Source organism: Nerophis ophidion, linkage group LG08, assembly GCF_033978795.1.
Source record: "Nerophis ophidion isolate RoL-2023_Sa linkage group LG08, RoL_Noph_v1.0, whole genome shotgun sequence".
NCBI lineage: Eukaryota > Metazoa > Chordata > Actinopteri > Syngnathiformes > Syngnathidae > Nerophis > Nerophis ophidion.
This window is the reverse complement of record NC_084618.1, coordinates 70,395,753-70,414,301: the sequence shown is the minus strand read 5'-3', so window position 1 is coordinate 70,414,301 and position 18,549 is coordinate 70,395,753. Positions and strand designations below refer to the sequence as shown.

Here is an 18,549-nt window from a genome sequence, read left to right as displayed (position 1 = left end):
ATTGACCCAGAGGTGGAAACACAGCTTGACCAGAATGACCACATAAGTACGTCACAAATGGCCCATTGGAAAAAAGAGACTCTAACACAGCGTTCAGAGGCACGCCCAAACGCATGAACCTTGTATTTTGACGTTTTGGCATTGTTTAACAAGAGTATCCAACATTGTAACAACATTTCTAAATCAGAAAAGAGGAACTTTCTTTATAGGTGCCCTTTAATTAAACACCATGTGGTTAACGAGAGCTGAGAGATCCATTTTACAATGCACGACCTTCTTGGTATTGTTACAAGGTTTTTTAGTTTGGGCCCCATCTGCAGTGTTTAGCCCTGAAAGGCTCTCTGTGTGCTCATGGTTCGAGTTTGTCATAGCGCTTTGTCATCACTGCTTACGCAACGAAGCGGCTGACCCCTCATAGTTGAAGTAATAACACAAGCACGGACGGCGACAGACACACGAACATCAAAGGCGGGGAGGAGGGCGGCGGGGGATCACAGTGTGTTTGTGTAACTTATTGGTCTCCAGTCAATTCAATCTCTAAGTGGACCCTCCACAATATGGAACTCCTGTCTAATGCATTCATCCGGGACGCTTCCCAAAAACCGCGTCCCAGCTGGTCAGAATGGTTTAGATGGCGACAGTAACGTTAGCCAGCTGCTGACAGAGCTTATCTGCAAAAAAACAACAACAATTCAAAAAAAAAAAAAAAATTGACGAGTGTTGTGTTTCACACCGCAGAGTCTGGGTAGTTACACACGCAGAGTATGGCTCACTTCTCAGTACACACATTTTATGAAGCCATATGTAAACGCTATAACTTGATCCGGTTACAAGAAGACTTTCAGGAAGACTCGTGAAGCCATACCCTTAATCCTCATTCTGACCCTGCTTCTCGGAAAGCAGTATGTACTGTTCATGGTACGTCCTGATCCTATGCCAAAGTGACTTTCAGGAACACAACTTAACCCTGAACCTGAACCCCTAACCCTGCATTTGAGTACTAATCCTTTATGATCAAGGGCTGCTTATTCGCTTTCACTCTAGCATATTTTTGTTTATATCTAAATAAAATAAGTTTTGAGTTGCAAATACATCACCGCTTCCAAACTAGCTCTAGCGCAATTTTGGCAGAGTGAGAACGCATTTGGAATTCCCTCCTGTTCAGCTGGAAAATGGTTGAATCAAATCCGGATGAAAGAAAAGCACCAAAAAAATATAGGTATAAGCGAGGTGTGTCCAATATTTTTATTGGATATTGGTCCAGATATTGGTCCGTGATAAAGATTCTATCTACTGTAATAAACCAAAAAATATGGTCTCATTACAAGAACATTTGAAAGAGGATATTTGTCCAGTATTTAGGCATGTGAAATGTCAACGGAAACGCGGAAATCTGCGTATCTAAATATTAATTTTTGCATTAAAATGTACAAACACAATTTGTTGAACGCTTGGGCCTCAACCGCTGGTACTTGCTGTTTGGTTTGCCCAAATGCCGCCCTGAATTGCAGGACAGGGACTCTGAAATAAGCTTGCTGGTTAGCATCATCTAGCAAGCTTACTTGTCGTTGCGAGCCACAACGTCGACGACTGTAAACTTTGTTGCTAATCTTATTTGGATGATTACAATCCTAAAACTGTTAGTTCCGAACCAGTTGTAGTACTAGAGTATTTATTAGTAGCCAGCAGGAAGATATATTTTTGATGTGACGGATGGATTGATCGATTAAAACTTTTATTAGTAGATTGCACAGTACAGTACATATTCCGTGCAATTGACCACTAAATGGTAACGCCTGAATAACTGTTTCAACTTGTTTAAGTCGGAGTCCACGTTAATCAATTCATGGTATTGATCACGGATTGGACAAGGGGTAGAAAATGGATGGATGGATGGATTGTGAACAGAGGTCACAACACGGAAAGTTTATCAACCAAGGAGGCATGGCTGTAGGATGGAGTTGCCAAATGGGAAACGTTTTCTGGGTTCTTTGCATGAATGTAATGGAATTTTCAATGATAATAGTGTTAGTAAAGATTTACTAAAAAAAAAAAACCAAAAAAATCTGTGGTACATTACATGAGACAAGTAAGTGCCAAAAAGACAGCCAAAGGAAGATGGTAGATGAGAATAAGTCTAAAGGTAAAATATAGTGTAGAAACGCAGGAAATGTAGTCTTGATTTTCAAAAGTTTCTTTCGCTGCTCCTCCACATCGAGAGGAGCCAGATGAGGTGGTTCGGGCATCTGGTCTGGATGCCACCCGAACGCCTCCCTAGGGAGGTGTTTAGGGCACGTCCAGCTGGTAGGAGGCCACGGGGAAGATCCAGGACACGTTGGGAAGACTATGTCTCCCGGCTGGCCTGGGAACGCCTCGGGATCCCTCGGGAAGAGCTAGACGAAGTGTCTGGAGATAGGGAAGTCCGGGCTTCCCTGCTTAGGCTGCTGCCCCCGCGACCCGACCTCGGATAAGCGGAAGATGATGGATGGATGGATCTTTCGGGGTTTTCATGGCAGCACCATGTGCTGAAAGAAATGTTCCTCTTTTTTTCATCAGTTCTCCTTTTTTTTCCCCTCAAAGTGTGCTCACATGCCTAAATATCAGCAAAAAAAATATATATATATATATATTGGCTTGCATCTTAAATCTCCGATACAGGCAGTCCTGCAGCGTGTTTACTTGTGAAAACAGCCAGTTAACATCTAAATATCCTACAATAAGAACACAAGGTTGGTCTTTTCTTGTATTTTGTTTAGGTCATTTCAAAAAGGTAAACTTGGTAGGCTATATGTTACTAGGAGCAAACAGCTAAGCATACAATAGCACACATGCTAGCCATACTTAATAAGTGTCCTTAATGGAACAATATTGTCATTTGTCATTACAAAGAAGTATCATAGTATAATGGTTGCATATTACTTACAAAGTCTCCAAGGCAGAGGTGTACTATAATAGAAAGTGTCCAGTGTCCACGTTATTCATCTTACGGCATCATGAACTTAACTTAATGAATTATTGTGGCCACTTGGTGTCACTGAAAAAAACAAAAAAAACCAATCCACTTGAACTTCCCCTTACTCACCATTGTGTCTTATACTCAATGGTTAAGTTGACATCTTTATGTGCTCGACGCCTCAATCATTGGTATGTTTACATCTACAAAACCATTCTGGGTATTACTCCATCGTATCTATCTTGTCTTTTAACAAAAAAACAAGGAAGTCACTATCTGCGTTCAATGAATGTTCTTCAATTTGTCATCCCCAAAGTAAGAACTGAACTGGGCAAGAAAGCATTTAGGTTTTCAGCACCGAAGGCTTGGAATAACCTACAATCAAATATTCAACTTCAAACCCTTGTTACATTGAATGACTTTAAAGCGTCTGTGAAAGGATTGCAGTCTACCTTGTCTGTAAGCACATGTGTCATATGAGCAAGTTTTAATGTTGTAAATGTGATGTTTTATATGTTGTTTACTGATTTTATTGTAACCTTGCTGCTGCCCTCTTGGCCAGGTCTCCCTTGGAAAAGAGATCTTTGATCTCAATGGGATTATTACCTGGTTAAATAAAGGCTAAATAAAAAAAACTAAAAAAACTTAAACACAGCATAAATCTATTCCAGATGGTTAATATTAAATAGGTGCGTGGTTTTCATACTTACATTGTTCTCTGTTTGAGTAATGTCACTTAATCAAACCTTTTTGTAACATTCCACACTACAAAATAACAAAGGAATGTGTGATTCCTGCTAATATCGTATTATATCAATATCGATACCAGCCAATACTCATTCCTCCATTATCGGTATTGGAAGTTAAAAGGTAGTATAAACACAACCTCCTTTACGTAGCAGTTAACCTCTTAATATACAGTAAACGCATTTCACAAAATTTAATCTCAACCCTTTTTTTTTTTCATTTTAATGACAGTTTGAATGTTTATTGCATTATTGTTGTAATTTTTCATAAGCTATATGTACATCTAAGGCAGGGGTGTCAAACTCATTTTAGATTAAGGGCCACATGGAGAAAAATCTACTGCCTAGTGGGCCGGACTGGTAAAATCACGGCACGATAATTTAAAAATAAAGACAACTTCAGATTGTGTTCTTTGTTTAAAAATAGAACAAGCACATTCTAAAAATGTAATAGTAATAGTAATATTAGTATTGTACTTGTATTTGTCGTTATTTCTACTTTCTGAAAATTATTTGTGATAATGGTAATCCGTCAACTCATTGGTGTTCATTTTCAATCTATCAAGATAACAAATATAATCAAAATTAAATTACAGGATGTTATTTATATAGTTTGATCATTTTCCTCGACTGGTGCACTAACATCATGTGTTTTATTTTATTTTTTTACATACTGTATGTAGCATAATCTACAACAGGGGTGCCCATTACGTCGATCGCGAGCTACCAGTCGACCGCGGGGGGTGTGTCAGTCGATCTCGAGCCAGGCTTTTAAAAAAAATAGACCTAAATATTAGTGATCATCAATCTTCACCAAGACGTCACTTAAATGACATTCGCGGTACCGGAGGGTCTTGTGAGATGATGCTGGCTGCTGCAAGATCATTATTATTAAAATATGACCGAGAGGAAGGCGAGAAACACTTTTTATTTCAACAGACTCTCGCGCCGTACCTTCCGTCAAAACTCTAAAGGCCGACTGCACATTTCCTATCTTCACAATAAAAGCCCTGCTTCATGCTGCCTGCGCTAACTAAATACAGAGTCTCGGAAAACTGGCGTGCACAAGCGATCCCTCAGAAAGCTGGCGTGCACATCACTTGTGCACGCCAGCTTTCCGAGACTCTTATTTTGTTAGCGCAGGCAACATGAAGCAGGGCTTTTATTGTGAAGATAAGAAATGTGCAGTCGGCCTTTGGAGTTTTGACGGAAGGGACGGCGCGAAAGTCTGTTGAAATAAAAAGTGTTTCTCACCTTCCTCTCTGTCATTTTTTCATAATAATGAACTGGCAGCAGCCAGCATCATCTCACAAGACCCTCGGGTGCCGTGAATGTCAATCAAGCAAGCTACGCAATTTGCCGCCAATGTTTTTCTTGTAAAGTGTATGGAAGCTGGATGAATTAGATGCCAAAAACCAACCACTTTCATGTGGTATTGTACAGAAAGGACAACTTTTTTTCTCCTCCATTTGAAAATGTGGGCGTTATCATCATTACTGTCTGATTCCAATCAATGCAAGTCATCAGAATCAGGTAATACACCAACTTATATTCTTGTCTTCGTGAAAGAAAGACATCTATATGTGTTACACATGCTTGTATTGTCATTAAACACATTTAACTTGTTTACAAAAATGTCTCTTTCATAAATAAATAAATATAAATGATATATATAAATGAGGTAGATCCCCTCGAGTTGGTCAATTGAAAAGTAGCTCGCCTGCAGAAAAAGTGTGGGCACCCCTGATCTACAAAGATACAAATAATTGCTATTGGGACATCTAGTGGGCACATTTAGAAGAACAGTTTCTTTCATTCAAAAATGTTGGCTAATTTCTATACTTGGCAAACTCCTCCCACGGGCCGGGTAAAAGGTGGTATTTATTAAAACTGCAGCTTTTTTTAAGTACATCAGCCACTAGGTTCATTTAACGTAGTTAAAATTAAATACTTATTCAGCTAATAGGTCTTTGAATATTCCTTAACTGAAGTAAATATAGCCAACACTTTAGGGGTAATAACAGGTCCAAGGGGACAATTTGGAGAAAGATTATGGTTTTCGTAGAACAAAACATTCCCAACCTTTAACACTTGCTGTGCGTGGGCTGCATGTGCCGTCAGTCATAGTGGGAAAGGTGAATGTGAAACCTAAAATAAGAATGAATGCATTCTGCTTAACAACTGTATTGAAATGCATATGTTGGTGTGTCAGCGTTCACACTCTTGGATGTTTGTGGTTACGATTATGTGTTACGTTTATTGGCATTGTGATGTGAAACATTGCTTTTGCATGTGTGTTTAAAGTGAGCTAGTGGTGGGCTTGACAGTTTTATTAGCAGTAATAGATACACTATCTTCGCCTGTAAAGTGCTTTGTGTGCATGCATTCACAAGGCTCTAATGCACCACACATGAGTTCGCTCAAACAGTGTGCGTGTGGTCTTATATTCACCCGTGTATACTGTGTGTACAGGTGAGTTCATGGGTGACCTGGCTGGTCCTGACTGCTGGTTCAATGGAAGAGAAGAGGGAAGTGTTCTCCTATCTGGTCCATGTGGCCAAGTGCTGTTGGAACATGGGCAACTACAACGGCGTCATGGAGTTCCTGGCAGGACTCAGGTTGGACCCAAGATGCTAATTGCGCTATACACACCTGGGAAAAAAATCTGGGTTTTCAAACTCTTAGGCTATTTGTGGTCTGCAGGCCCATGTTTAGTGGCCAATTTAATGCATTTCACAGTTTAGCGCCGTGGTTCTCAAACATTTTTCACCACACATCATCTCAGAAAAAACATTCCGCTCCCCAAGTACCACCATAATGACCAACATTAAAGTACAGTAGCATAGTAGGCCTAAGTATTCATTAAAACAAGCCAGAATTTTTATTTAAAAAGTATTTTGAATATTTTTGGCCACTGTTACATTACACACAGTTTAAATATAGGACAATAAAACTGTACTTTTATCAAGTACCACTCATGCTACATGTATTACAGTTTGAGAATTGCTGGTTTAGTGTAACTCCCTGCATATATATATACATATATATTTATATATTAGAGGTGTTGGAAAAAATCGATTCGAATACATTGTGCGATTCAGAATCGATTCTCACTTTTAAAAAATCAATTTAAAAAAAAAATATATATATATATATATATATATATATATATATATATATTTATATATATATATGTATATTTTTTTTAAATCAATCCAACAAAAAAATACACAGCAATACCATAACAATGCAATCCAATTCTAAAACCAAACCTGACCCAACAACACTCAAAACTGCAATAAACAGAGCAATTGAGAGGAGACACAAACACGACACAGAACAAGCCAAAAGTAGTGAAACAAAAATGAATATTATCAACAACAGTATCAATATTAGTTTTAATTTCAGTATAGCAGTGATTAAAAATCCGTCATTGACATTATCATTAGACATTTATAAAAATAAAAAAAAGAACAATAGTGTTACAGTGGCTTACACTTGCATCTCATCTCATAAGTTTGACAACACACTGTGTCCAATGTTTTCACAAAGATAAAATAAGTCATATTTTTGGTTCGTTTGTTAAAACAAATTTACATTATTGCAATCAGTTGATAAAACATTGTCCTTTACAATTATAAAAGTTTTAAAAAAAAATCTACTACTCTGCTAGCATGTCAGCAGACTGGGGTATATCCGGCTGAAATCCTATGTATTGAATGAATACAGAATCGTTTTGAATCGGAAAAATATCGTTTTTGAACCGAGAATCAAATCGGAATGATCGATGTATTATCGAATCGTGACCCCAAGAATCGATACTGAATCGAATCGTGGGACACCCAAAGATTCACAGCCCTAATATATATATATATATATACCGTACATATAAAATAGCAATATTGAATCCCACTAAAACAGGGTTCGGCAACCTTTACCACCCAAAGAGCCATTGTGACCCTTTTCGCAAAATAAAGAAAACAATGGGAGCCACAAAACTCATTTGAAATTTAAAATGAAATAACACTGCATACAGAGTTTATTTTTTGCTTTGTGCTATGTATTAACCAGGGCCTCAGACTAGCGGCCCGCACCTTAATATGAAAATTTTATGTTAGTGCGGCCCGCAAGTTTTAAATTAATGCCGATTGACAACATCACACTTGCCAACGCTCTCACATTTTCCAGGAGACTCTCGGATTTCAGAGCAACTGTTCTCGCAAATGTCTGCTGATTTTTGCCCTTCGACATTGATACAAGCGTGCTATGAAGGCGCTACCTTCACCGCCCTCCACAAAATGTACAAATATCTAACACAGCTCAGCCACGAGTCGAATGTGACACACTAAGATGACTGCAACGCACACTTCCTCAACAGCCATACAGGTTACACTGAGAGTTGTGATATAAACAACTTTAACACTCTTACAATATGCGCCACACTGTAAACCCACACCAAACAAGAATGACAAACACATTTCTGGAGAACATCTTCACTGTACCACAACATACACACAACAGAACAAATACCCTGAATCCCATGTATCTCTAACGCTTCCAGGCTACATTATACACCCCCCTTGCACCAAATCCCCCCCTTTCCTCCGTGCGTTGGTTGAGTGGGGGAGGTTGGGGGTGGTGGGGTTTCGTGCTAGCGGGGGTGTATAATGTAGCCCGGAATAGTTAGGGATGCATGGGATTCTGGGTATTTGTTCTGTTGCGTTTATGTTGTGTTAAAATGTGGATGTTCTACCAAAATGTGTTCGTCATTTTTGTTTGGTTTGGTTTCACAGTGTGGCGCTTATTAGTAAGAGTGTTAAAGTTGTTTGTATCACAACTCTCAGTGTAACCTGTATGGCTGTTGAGAAACATGCATCAACAGGCTGCATTCTACATGTGACTGGCTGGTACGTAGATAGCTTTTTGTAAAAACGGGTGCGAGGACAAGTTTTAGAGGACTGTAAGAGCCTTGCCATCAGGGCACGTCCTCTATTTAGTAGACTAGGTATAAATAGGGGAATACTGGCCCGGGGTGGTTTCTGAGAGAGACATCAAAACTCCGGAAATCTCTCGGGATAATCTGTGGGGTTGGAAATTATGCAGCTGAGCCACATTAGAGTGATCAAACAGCCGCATGCAGCTCCGGAGCCGCGGGTTGCCGACTCCTGCACTAGAAAGAATACTAATTACCTGAAGTGGGAATCTTTGGTCACCTCACTATTCGATCTGATTTTGATATTTTGGGTGACAATTCAATTGAGAATCGATGCTCTATTCAGACAGATTCTAGCACTGTATAATTTGGTTAGTAACTGTAATAAAACCTTTTCATACAGGTTATAGGTTACATAAACCTCCTTTTAGTGGGTGATGTATGATGTATAAGCATGGAGATGGCTTAAAAACGTCTTATTAAAAATGTATTCTTTAAAAAAAAAAGTAAAATATTAAAAAAAATGTATAAATCCATTTAAAATGTGAAAAAGAATCCTGTTTCGCATGGCAATCGATGTTTTAAGCACCGCTACTAAATACAGTAATGGTGCAGTCACACATATTACAGCACAACACACTCACATTAGACAACATAAAGAGTGACTTCCTGTAAGCAAGCTGAAGTGTCTTTGACGGTGACCATCTCCCGGGGAACTCAACAGTGGTAAAATATATAACTTTGACATTCCATTTTATTAGTGATCGGTAAATACATCTCAGGGAGTGTTTTGCACGCTCACTCCCTGTATCGGCTCTGTTTCATAATGATCATCCCCCATCTGCTAGATTAAAACAGTCACTACATTTCACCTGCAAGTAAAATAAATGGTTTGGATGTTAATTAGCTGCTGCATTAGTAGTTGCTATTCCTCCTGGGGTCTAAAATTTCAAAATGCTTTGATACACGTACATTATTAAGGCAAAGGGAAATACACACATACAGCTACATATTAAAAACATTCAACATCTTATACAAGAGCCATAAAAGTAAAATTGTTTGGTAAATGGGTTGTACTTGTATAGCGCTTTTTTTACCCTTTTTTAGGGAGCCCAAAGCACTTTGACAGTAATTCCACATTCGCCCATTCACACACACATTCACACACTGATGGAGGAAGCTGCCATGCAAGGCGCTCACCAGGACCCATCAGGAGCAAGGATGAAGTGTCTTGACCAAGGACACAATGGACGTGACTAGGATGGTAGAAGGTGGGGATTGAACCAGTAACCCTCAGATTGCTGGCACAGCCACTCTAACAACTTCCTCACGCCGTCCCCAATTGTTTATAGAAAAGTGTAAGCGTTAACAAAAAAGGTTCAGATTATTTGCATACAATCGAGTTACACGCCATAAATAGAACAAATAGAAAAAAAATCTATAGTTATTTGTGTGTAAATAAAGAAAGTTTTAATTATCAAAAATTTTGCAAAATGAAACAAATAGGATTGTTTTGTTCTAATGAATAGCTGGGGAATATGAAACGTGCCTTCCTGCACTGCGGATGTAACAATGTTGCTGACGGAGCTTCTCAGGGCCTCTTCAGTAGCCCATCATGGATGTCACTTTAGCCAACATCCGTCCTTCCTGTTGTGTTTTGTCCTTTCACAGATCCCGCAAAGTGCTGAAAATGTGGCAGTTCATGGACCAGTCCGACATCGAGACCATGAGAAGCCTGAAAGACGCCATGGCGCAGCACGAGTCCTCCTCAGAGTACAAGAAGCTGGTAACCAGAGCGCTTAACATCCCAGGATGCAAAGTGAGTAACCGTGAACTCTATCGTTTTTGTTTTTGTAGTCTTTCTTGTGCTCATTTGAAACCTCCAAACGTAGGTGGTACCTTTTTGCGGGGTGTTCCTGAAGGAGCTGAGCGACGCGTTAGATGGCACCGCGAGCATCATCAGCCTCAAACCTCCTGCTGATAACGCGGAGGAAACAATAGAGGTACACACCAAACACACATCATCCAGCAAACTCATGAATAATCCTCCCTTGCTATTCCAGTGTGTGTCCGACTACACCGGCCAGCACAACTTCATGTCCCGCTCTGGCCCAGACGGTCTGCACGTGCCGGAGAAGGAAACCACGGTCAACAACATCCTGCAGATAATTAGGTACGCGACATCCTGCAGCTACACTTACTGACTGAGTCTTATCCTTACTGACGCTTGGTTCTCCCGTCCTGCTCGGTAGGTCGTGCAATCGCAGTTTGGAGGCGGAGGATCCCGATGATGCCTCCAGCGGTCCTCAGTCTTCTTCCGGGACCGCTCCAGCATGCAGAAACAACTCCCTCAGGGACCGCTACCGCTATCAGTCAGTATTTGAATTTCTTTAAAGGCATATTGTACAGCTGGGTGTCGAGATCAAGTGCAGAACAAATTCTGATGTCATAGATGCCTGGCACTCTCTGCAGTTGAGTAAATACATGGGCCTTGCCAATACACAAGGAAACAGATTATCTTTGATTGACTCCAGGTTACTCTCAGAGTGTAAAACATGCAGTGCCTCGGCCCCAGTTTGTTTGCGAGAAAAGAAGATGTTCTGGTGTCAAAGAGAATAACGATAGCGGGTTGTCAGGGCAGGAAGGAGGAAGGAGCTCTGGTCCTTTTCAGCGCTCTGATGGCACGAAGACAATGACACAAGACGGAGTTTGGATGCAGCGTGGCTTTGTGGTGTTTGTGTAAAGGAAACCTGGATTATCTTCTGCTGTTTTGTCTATGACTCTGAGTTATTGTTTTATGTTAGTGCACTGGATAACACTAAGAAGTCCTCCTGCTTCTTGTTCCCTTTCTGCTATTCCAGTTCCAAATCATTTAGGACTTCTCAAGAATCAAAACCCGTCTCGTAAGTGTGGGTTGTGCCTGTGGGTTTTCAGGGTTTATGATGAACATTGATGGCTAACATCAGCATGGTCTTGACTCTTTTTGCGGTGGCTCATGACGTGTTCTCAAACAGCTGCTGTTTTTCCGCGTTGCATTTTGTCTCCCGGTAGATGTTGCGATTATGCACACCAACATCCCTGCTGAGGTATTCCAGTCATTACTGGTTACATAGTGCAGTGTGGCAGATACACTATCATGAAAAACCTGAATTATTTAAAAAGTCCTGATACTTAAGGTGTAAAAATATAGATACCGCCTCATCCAACTGCTGTGAATTAACTCAACGTGTGTATGCACTTAAAGTCCTACTGAAATGAGATTTTCCTATTTAAACGGGGATAGCAGGTCCATTTCATGTGTCATACTGTACTTAATCACTTCGCGATATTGCCATATTTTTGCTGAAATAATTTAGTAGAGAACATCGACGATAAAGTTCGCAACTTTTGGTGCTGTTAAAAAAGCCTTACCTTTACCGGAAGTCGCAGACGATATGCGCGTGACGTCACGGGTTGTGGAGCTCCTCACATCTGAACATTGTTTACAATCATGGCCACCAGCAGCGAGAGTGATTCGGACCGAGAAAGCAACGATTTCCCCATTAATTTGAGCGAGGATGAAAGATTCGTGGATGAGGAAAGTGAGAGTGAAGGACTAGGGAAAAAAAAAAAGACTATACAGTGGGAGCGATACAGATGTTATTAGACAAATGTATTAGGATAATTCTGGAAAATCCCTTATCTGCTTATTGTGTTACTAGTGTTTTAGTGAGATTATATGGTTGTACCTATACAACCTGAAGGTCGGCCCCACACCTTTCTTCAGCACCAGTTGATGGGTGGTGGCGATGCCATCTCTGCCCTTCGCAAGGGACCCTTTTCTAAACACGATCTTTCGAAATGATCGCTGCATAATACACTGTACTTTGTGTGTGTGGTCCAATCCAACCGTATTCGCTTGACCGCTCTGTTCCATAGTAAAGCTTCACCGTCATCTTTCGGGAATGTAAACAATGAAACACCGGCTGTGCTTGTGTTGCTAAAAGCGGCCGCAATACACCGCTTCCCACCTACAGCTTTCTTCTTTGACGTCTCCGTTATTCATTGAACAAATTGCAAAAGATTCAGCAACACAGATGTCCAGAATACTGTGGAATTATGCGATGAAAACAGATGACTTATAGCTGTGAACGGTGCTGGAACAAAATGTCCTCTACAATGCCTGACGTCACACGCACGCGTCATCATACCGCGACGTTTCAGCAAGATAGTTCGGCGCAAAATTTAAAAATGCAATTTAGTAAACTAACCCGGCCGTATTGGCATGTGTTGCAATGTTAAAATTTCATCATTGATATAAAAACTATCAGACTGTGCGGTCGGTAGTAGTGGGTTTCAGTAGGCCTTTAATGTTCTTGTATGGACTCCTTACAGCTTTCAGCCATGCTTCTGTCATATCATAATTTAATGGGTGAAACATGTAATATTGTGTATGTGGGGAGGGAGAATAGAAAAGATGTAACGTTACGAAGAAAAAAGACACATTTTTCAGGTAAAAAGTATAATGTAAAGGGAAAACGTCTTCACCATAAAAGGAAAAAAGAAAAAAAATATGGGAAAATTGTTTTATATGTAAAATGGCATATGTAATAGAAACTATGAGGAAACATTATATGAGGAAAAAATGCAATAATACAAGGTAGAAATCCACAGGAAAAACTGTTAAGTTATGAGAAAATACTTACATGAAAAAAAAAGTAACAATTTTAAGAGAAAAGATGGAATGTTCCTGAAAGGGAATACACGTGGAAAAATGAGATGCAGCCTGATCCAACTGCTGTGAATTAACGTTTGCACTTCATGTGCTTGTATGCACTCCCAACACCATTTAGCCATGCTCCTGTCATCATTTCATGGGCACAAAATGTAATATTGTAACAGAAATGATAAAAATATGAAAACATTTGAATAAGATATGGTACTCTGAAAGAACATGGCATAATTGAGCCTGCTCAGTGAGTGGCCTTGTGGTTAGAGTGTCCGCCCTGACATCGGTAGGTCGTGAGTCATACCAAAGACTCCCTGCTTTGCACACAGAATCAAGGGTTGGAATTCGGGGTTAAATCACCAAAATGATCCACGAGCGTGGCCACCGCTGCTGCTCACTGCTGCTGCTCACTGCTCCCCTCACCTCCCAGGGGGTGGAACAAGGGGATGGATCAAATGCAGAGGGTAATTTCACCACACCTAGTGTATGTGTGACTATGAGTAGTACTTTAAATTTAGCTTTATAATTATTCAGGGGAAAGGGAAACAGTCTCAATGATATGAGGAAAAAGTGTAATATTACAAAAAGTCATAACTTTATGGGGAAAAAGTGGGGGAAAAAAAGTCATAATCATATAAGATTATTTTTTTAGAGAAGTCAATTGGAATGTTTGTAAAAAAACAAAAAAAGTGGAAAAAATAAGATAGAGTTTCATCCACATTTTGTGAATTAAACTGCTTGGCCTTGTTGCTGTCATAATTTGATTGGGGGGAAAATAATATTTTGAGAGAAAATGTAAAAAAAACAAGACTGAAAAAGGGAAACAATGTAATTTGTATGAAAAAATAAGTAATATTTTAGTGTATGAACTACAGTATATTGCTGCAAAAGAAAACATCTTGATTGTGTAAAGAAAAATTGCACTATTACAAGGGCAGAATTTTACGGTAAAGGTTGAATTATCAAAAAAAAATGAAAGTGTAAAAAGGAGATGCATGATCCAACTGCCCTGAATTCAACACCATAATGTGTGTATGCACTCCATGTGCCTGCATGCACTCCCCACAATGTTTGGCCGGGCTGCAGATGAGTCTTCTTGTGGATATTTTCTTTCCCTTTATTGCGTTCCCTTTATTATATTTATGTCTTGCTGAGTAGTTTTTTTTGCGAAGTATTTTTTTGTCCCCATGAGACATCTTGATAGGCTGTAGCACATAGAAAAGAGATACGATGTTCTACCTTTACAAAGGCACATGGTGAATTTTTATCCGTTCTGTCGTCAGGTTCATGTTGGGGGACCTGTCCGACTCTGAAGGCGAGCTTTCATCGGAGCCTGCACCCAATGAGATGGAGTTTCAAGGGACCGAGGAGACGCACAGAGCCTTCTGCCACGGCACTGAGCTCATTCCCTGGTAGGGAAAAAAAAAAACCTGACCTCAATCCAAACACATACAAAGTGAACCTGACACATACTTCCATCATCGTATTGTTTTTTTAAGGTACGTGTTGTCGCTACAACCAGATGTTCACCAGTTCCTGCTGCAGGGAGCCACAGTCATCCACTACGAGCAGGACAGCCACCTGACGGCTCGATGTCTGTTGAGACTCCAGCCCGACAACACCACGCTCACTTGGGGTGAGTAATGAGACGACGTTATTATCTGTGAAACGATCGCATACACCATAAACTGCTCTGATTGTCTTTTCCTACCATGTTTAGTGCTCAATATTGGCTGCTTGTTAATGTGACTACATGTCAATTTCCTGTGACAAACATACTGTAAATGTTGCTAAATGGCAGTGAAGCCTCAGAGTGGAGGGGTCTCCCCCACGGAGCCACCACTGGGGATGGGTCAAGCTGTGGTAGCAGGACTGGCTGAGGGCCTGCTGGACCTGGCAGTGGTAAAGGTGTGCTGCCATGTGTTCTTTTCCAATGATGCGTATCATGACAACGAGGTTTCATTTTGTGTTTGAACTTGCAGGCCGTCTTTCTGGGTCACCAGGGAGTGGACGTCCATGCCGTGTGTTTGCAGAACAAACTGAGCCAGATGACGGTGGAGGAGAACGGCCTCAGCATTCTTTATGGGCTCAATACCACTGATAACAGGTCTGGACCTCTTTTGTTGTACTTATTTCTATGATATTCGCTTTTTTTTAACTTACATTTGTTTGATGTTACATTCCTGTATATTGCGTTACGTTACATTCTGCTGAATTGCAATCATCAATCTTTATTGCAGACCTTAAAGGGGAACATTATCACAATTTCAGAAGGGTTAAAACCAATAAAAATCAGTTCCTAGTGGCTTATTATATTTTTCGAAGTTTTTTTCAAAATTTTACCCGTCCTGGAATATCCCTATAAAAAAGCTTTAAAGTGCCTGATTTTCGCTATCTGCGAAGCCACTGTCCATTTCCCTGTGACGTCACATAGTGATGCCAATACAAACAAATGGTGGATAGCACAGGAAGATATAGCGACATTAGCTCTGATTCAGACTCGGATTTCAGCGGTTTAAGCAAATCAACAGATTACGCTTGAATTGAAACTGATGGTTGGAGTATGGAGGCAGATAGCGAAAATGAAATTGAAGAAGAAACTGAAGCTATTGAGCAAATAGCTATTGATGCTATTCAGCCATGTTTGCCTTAGCATCGCCGGTAAAATGTGCAGACCAACGATCGGAAGTTTCGCATCTTGTGACACTGGATCAACTTAAATCCGTCAATTGGTAAGTGTTGGGCATTAAATGTGGGTGGAAGGAAACGCTAGATGCAAATACAGCTACAAATGTACATACAGCTAGCCTAAATAGCATATTAGCATCGATTAGCTGGCAGTCATGCCGCGACCAAATATGTCTGATCAGCACATAAGTCAACAACATCAACAAAACTCACCTTTGGGATTTCGTTGACTTTATCGTTGGGAATGCATCTGCTTTGAGTGTCGCAGGATATCCGGACATTCTTGCCATCTCTGTGCCATCTCTGTCATAGCATCGCCGGTAAAAACCAAACGAGGGACTTTTGCATCTCTTGACACTGGAGCAACTTAAATCCGTCGATTGGTATGTGTTTGTTTGGCATTAAATGTGGATGGAGGGAAAGACTGGATGCAAATATAGCTACAAATGAGGCATAACGATGCAATATGTACATACAGCTAGCCTAAATAACATGTTAGCATCGATTAGCATGCCGTGCTAATCGATGTACTTTCTCCGTAAATTAACTTGAATCCGTCCCTGATCGTGTTGTTACACCCTCCGACAACACACCGACGAGGCATGATGTCTCCAAGGTACCGGAAAACAGTCGAAAAAACGGAAAATAACAGAGCTGTTTTGACTTGCTGCGTGTAATGTGGTGGAGAAAATGGCGTTGACTACCTAGGTGACGTCACGTTCTGACGTCATCGCTCCGAGAGCGATAAATAGAAAGGCGTTTAATTCGCCAAAATTCACCCATTTAGAGTTCGGAAATCGGTTGAAAAAATACATGGTGTTTTTTCTGCAACATCAAGGTATATATTGACGCTTACATAGGTCTGGTGATAATGTCCCCCTTTAAGATCCATTACATATATAAAAACACAATACAAAACATTAAAAACAAAACAATAAAACGTAAAGCCCAAATGTCAGTTTCTGACATACAAACGTGTGCCGATGGTTCCACAGTCCAGATGAGTACCTAACACAACTGCGGCCAAACATAAACTTATACATAAGGTTGCGTAGCAACGCTGAGTAAGTGGGCACCCCAACACAAATCTGGCTTGCACTGGAGCTTTATGGAAAGCGTTACATTATATATATATTTTATTACATTGACTTGTCCTGTGTTGCGTTAAGTTACGTTATGTTACATTACGTTACATTGCATTAGTTAAATTTATTGTGTTTTCCAGACTATAGAGCCTACCGGTATATTACTTGCAACCACAAAATTGTAGGGAAAAAATATATTTTTACATACATTAGCTGCACTGGACTATAAGTCGCAGATTTGTTTCCAAACAGTGTCTTTAACTCGGCAGTAAAACGGCTGATCATACATAACAGAAGTCATGGTCGTGGACCCACTAGCTGCGGAAGCTAGTGGGTCCATGACCATGACAACAAAGAATGCCATGGTAAGGTAAAAACGCCAACACAGACACTCCTAAACGTGTTAGCATATTAGCTATTGCTTACAAGCTAGCGTCATTACATTACGATAGCATGTACAAATGTGCTTGAAAACACTCTTCCGACAAAATATTTAAAATTAAGTTCATAATTACAGATGGATCTCTATTACAATCTCCAAAGAGGGCATATTAAGTTGATTATTATTTCTATGTGTAAAAATCTTTATTTATAATTGAATCACTTGTTTATTTTTCAACACGTTTTTAGTTATTTTTATATATTTTTTTCCAAATAGTTCAAGAAAGACCACTACAAATGAGCAATATTTTGGCCTGTTATACAATTTAATAAATCAGAAACCAAAGACATAGTGCTGTATTTTACTTCTTTATCTCTTTTTTTCAACCAAAAATGCTGTGCTCTGATTAGGGGGCACTTGAATGCAAAAAATTTTCACAGGGGGTACATCACTGAAAAAAGGTTGAGAACCACTGGCTTAGAGTAATGAATGAACAATCCATACGAGAAAAACGCTATGGATGGCTCGAAGACTGAATGATGCTGTGGATGGGAGAAAAAGAAAAAAAGCCTTACTGGTGCATGGAAGGACACTACAACCCCTGCAGTGAGCGATCTCGTCCAAAGAATGCTGCCATAGCCCAAACAATAAAACACCTTCTCATTGTATTTGCTTCTTTTAAATCTAAATCTAAAAAAAAATATTTTTTGTTTTGAAAACATTTTATCATAATAATTAGCGAACCAATAAATAAGCCACACCGTTTTATAAGCCGCAGAATCCAAAGGGTGGGGAAAAAAGTAGCGACTTATAGTCCAGAATTTACTGTAGGTCAGGTTCTGCTCTGTTGCAATCCGCATACTTTACATTCTGTTACGCTACCTTTTGTTATATCAGGTTGCATTACCTTACTTTTTCCTGTGTTTCGTTATGTTACTTTAGTTGATGTTTTTTTCCCATTTCGTCACGTTTGGTTACATTATGTTACTTTGGTACGGTATGTTGCATTGCGGTACATTAAGTTATGTTAGTTGAGGCTTTGTTCTGCTGCATT

General features: G+C 39.9%; 1 protein-coding gene across 4 annotated transcripts in view; it reads left to right on the top strand.

Annotated features, from left to right (window-relative positions):
- Nucleotides 1-18,549, top strand: part of plce1 (phospholipase C, epsilon 1) — a 158,683-nt gene that overhangs the window by 99,899 nt on the left and 40,235 nt on the right. For 3 of the 4 annotated variants that reach the window (XM_061909582.1, XM_061909581.1, XM_061909583.1), the window contains exons 10-18: nucleotides 6,172-6,317; nucleotides 10,304-10,451; nucleotides 10,525-10,635; nucleotides 10,696-10,805; nucleotides 10,885-11,004; nucleotides 14,624-14,752; nucleotides 14,840-14,976; nucleotides 15,142-15,248; nucleotides 15,323-15,447. In XM_061909582.1, the coding sequence (XP_061765566.1) occupies nucleotides 6,172-6,317; nucleotides 10,304-10,451; nucleotides 10,525-10,635; nucleotides 10,696-10,805; nucleotides 10,885-11,004; nucleotides 14,624-14,752; nucleotides 14,840-14,976; nucleotides 15,142-15,248; nucleotides 15,323-15,447 (1,133 nt within the window). Of the gene's footprint in view, nucleotides 1-6,171; nucleotides 6,318-10,303; nucleotides 10,452-10,524; nucleotides 10,636-10,695; nucleotides 10,806-10,884; nucleotides 11,005-11,493; nucleotides 11,536-14,623; nucleotides 14,753-14,839; nucleotides 14,977-15,141; nucleotides 15,249-15,322; nucleotides 15,448-18,549 lie in introns of all 4 variants that reach the window. The other variant, XM_061909580.1, reaches the window with a different exon arrangement.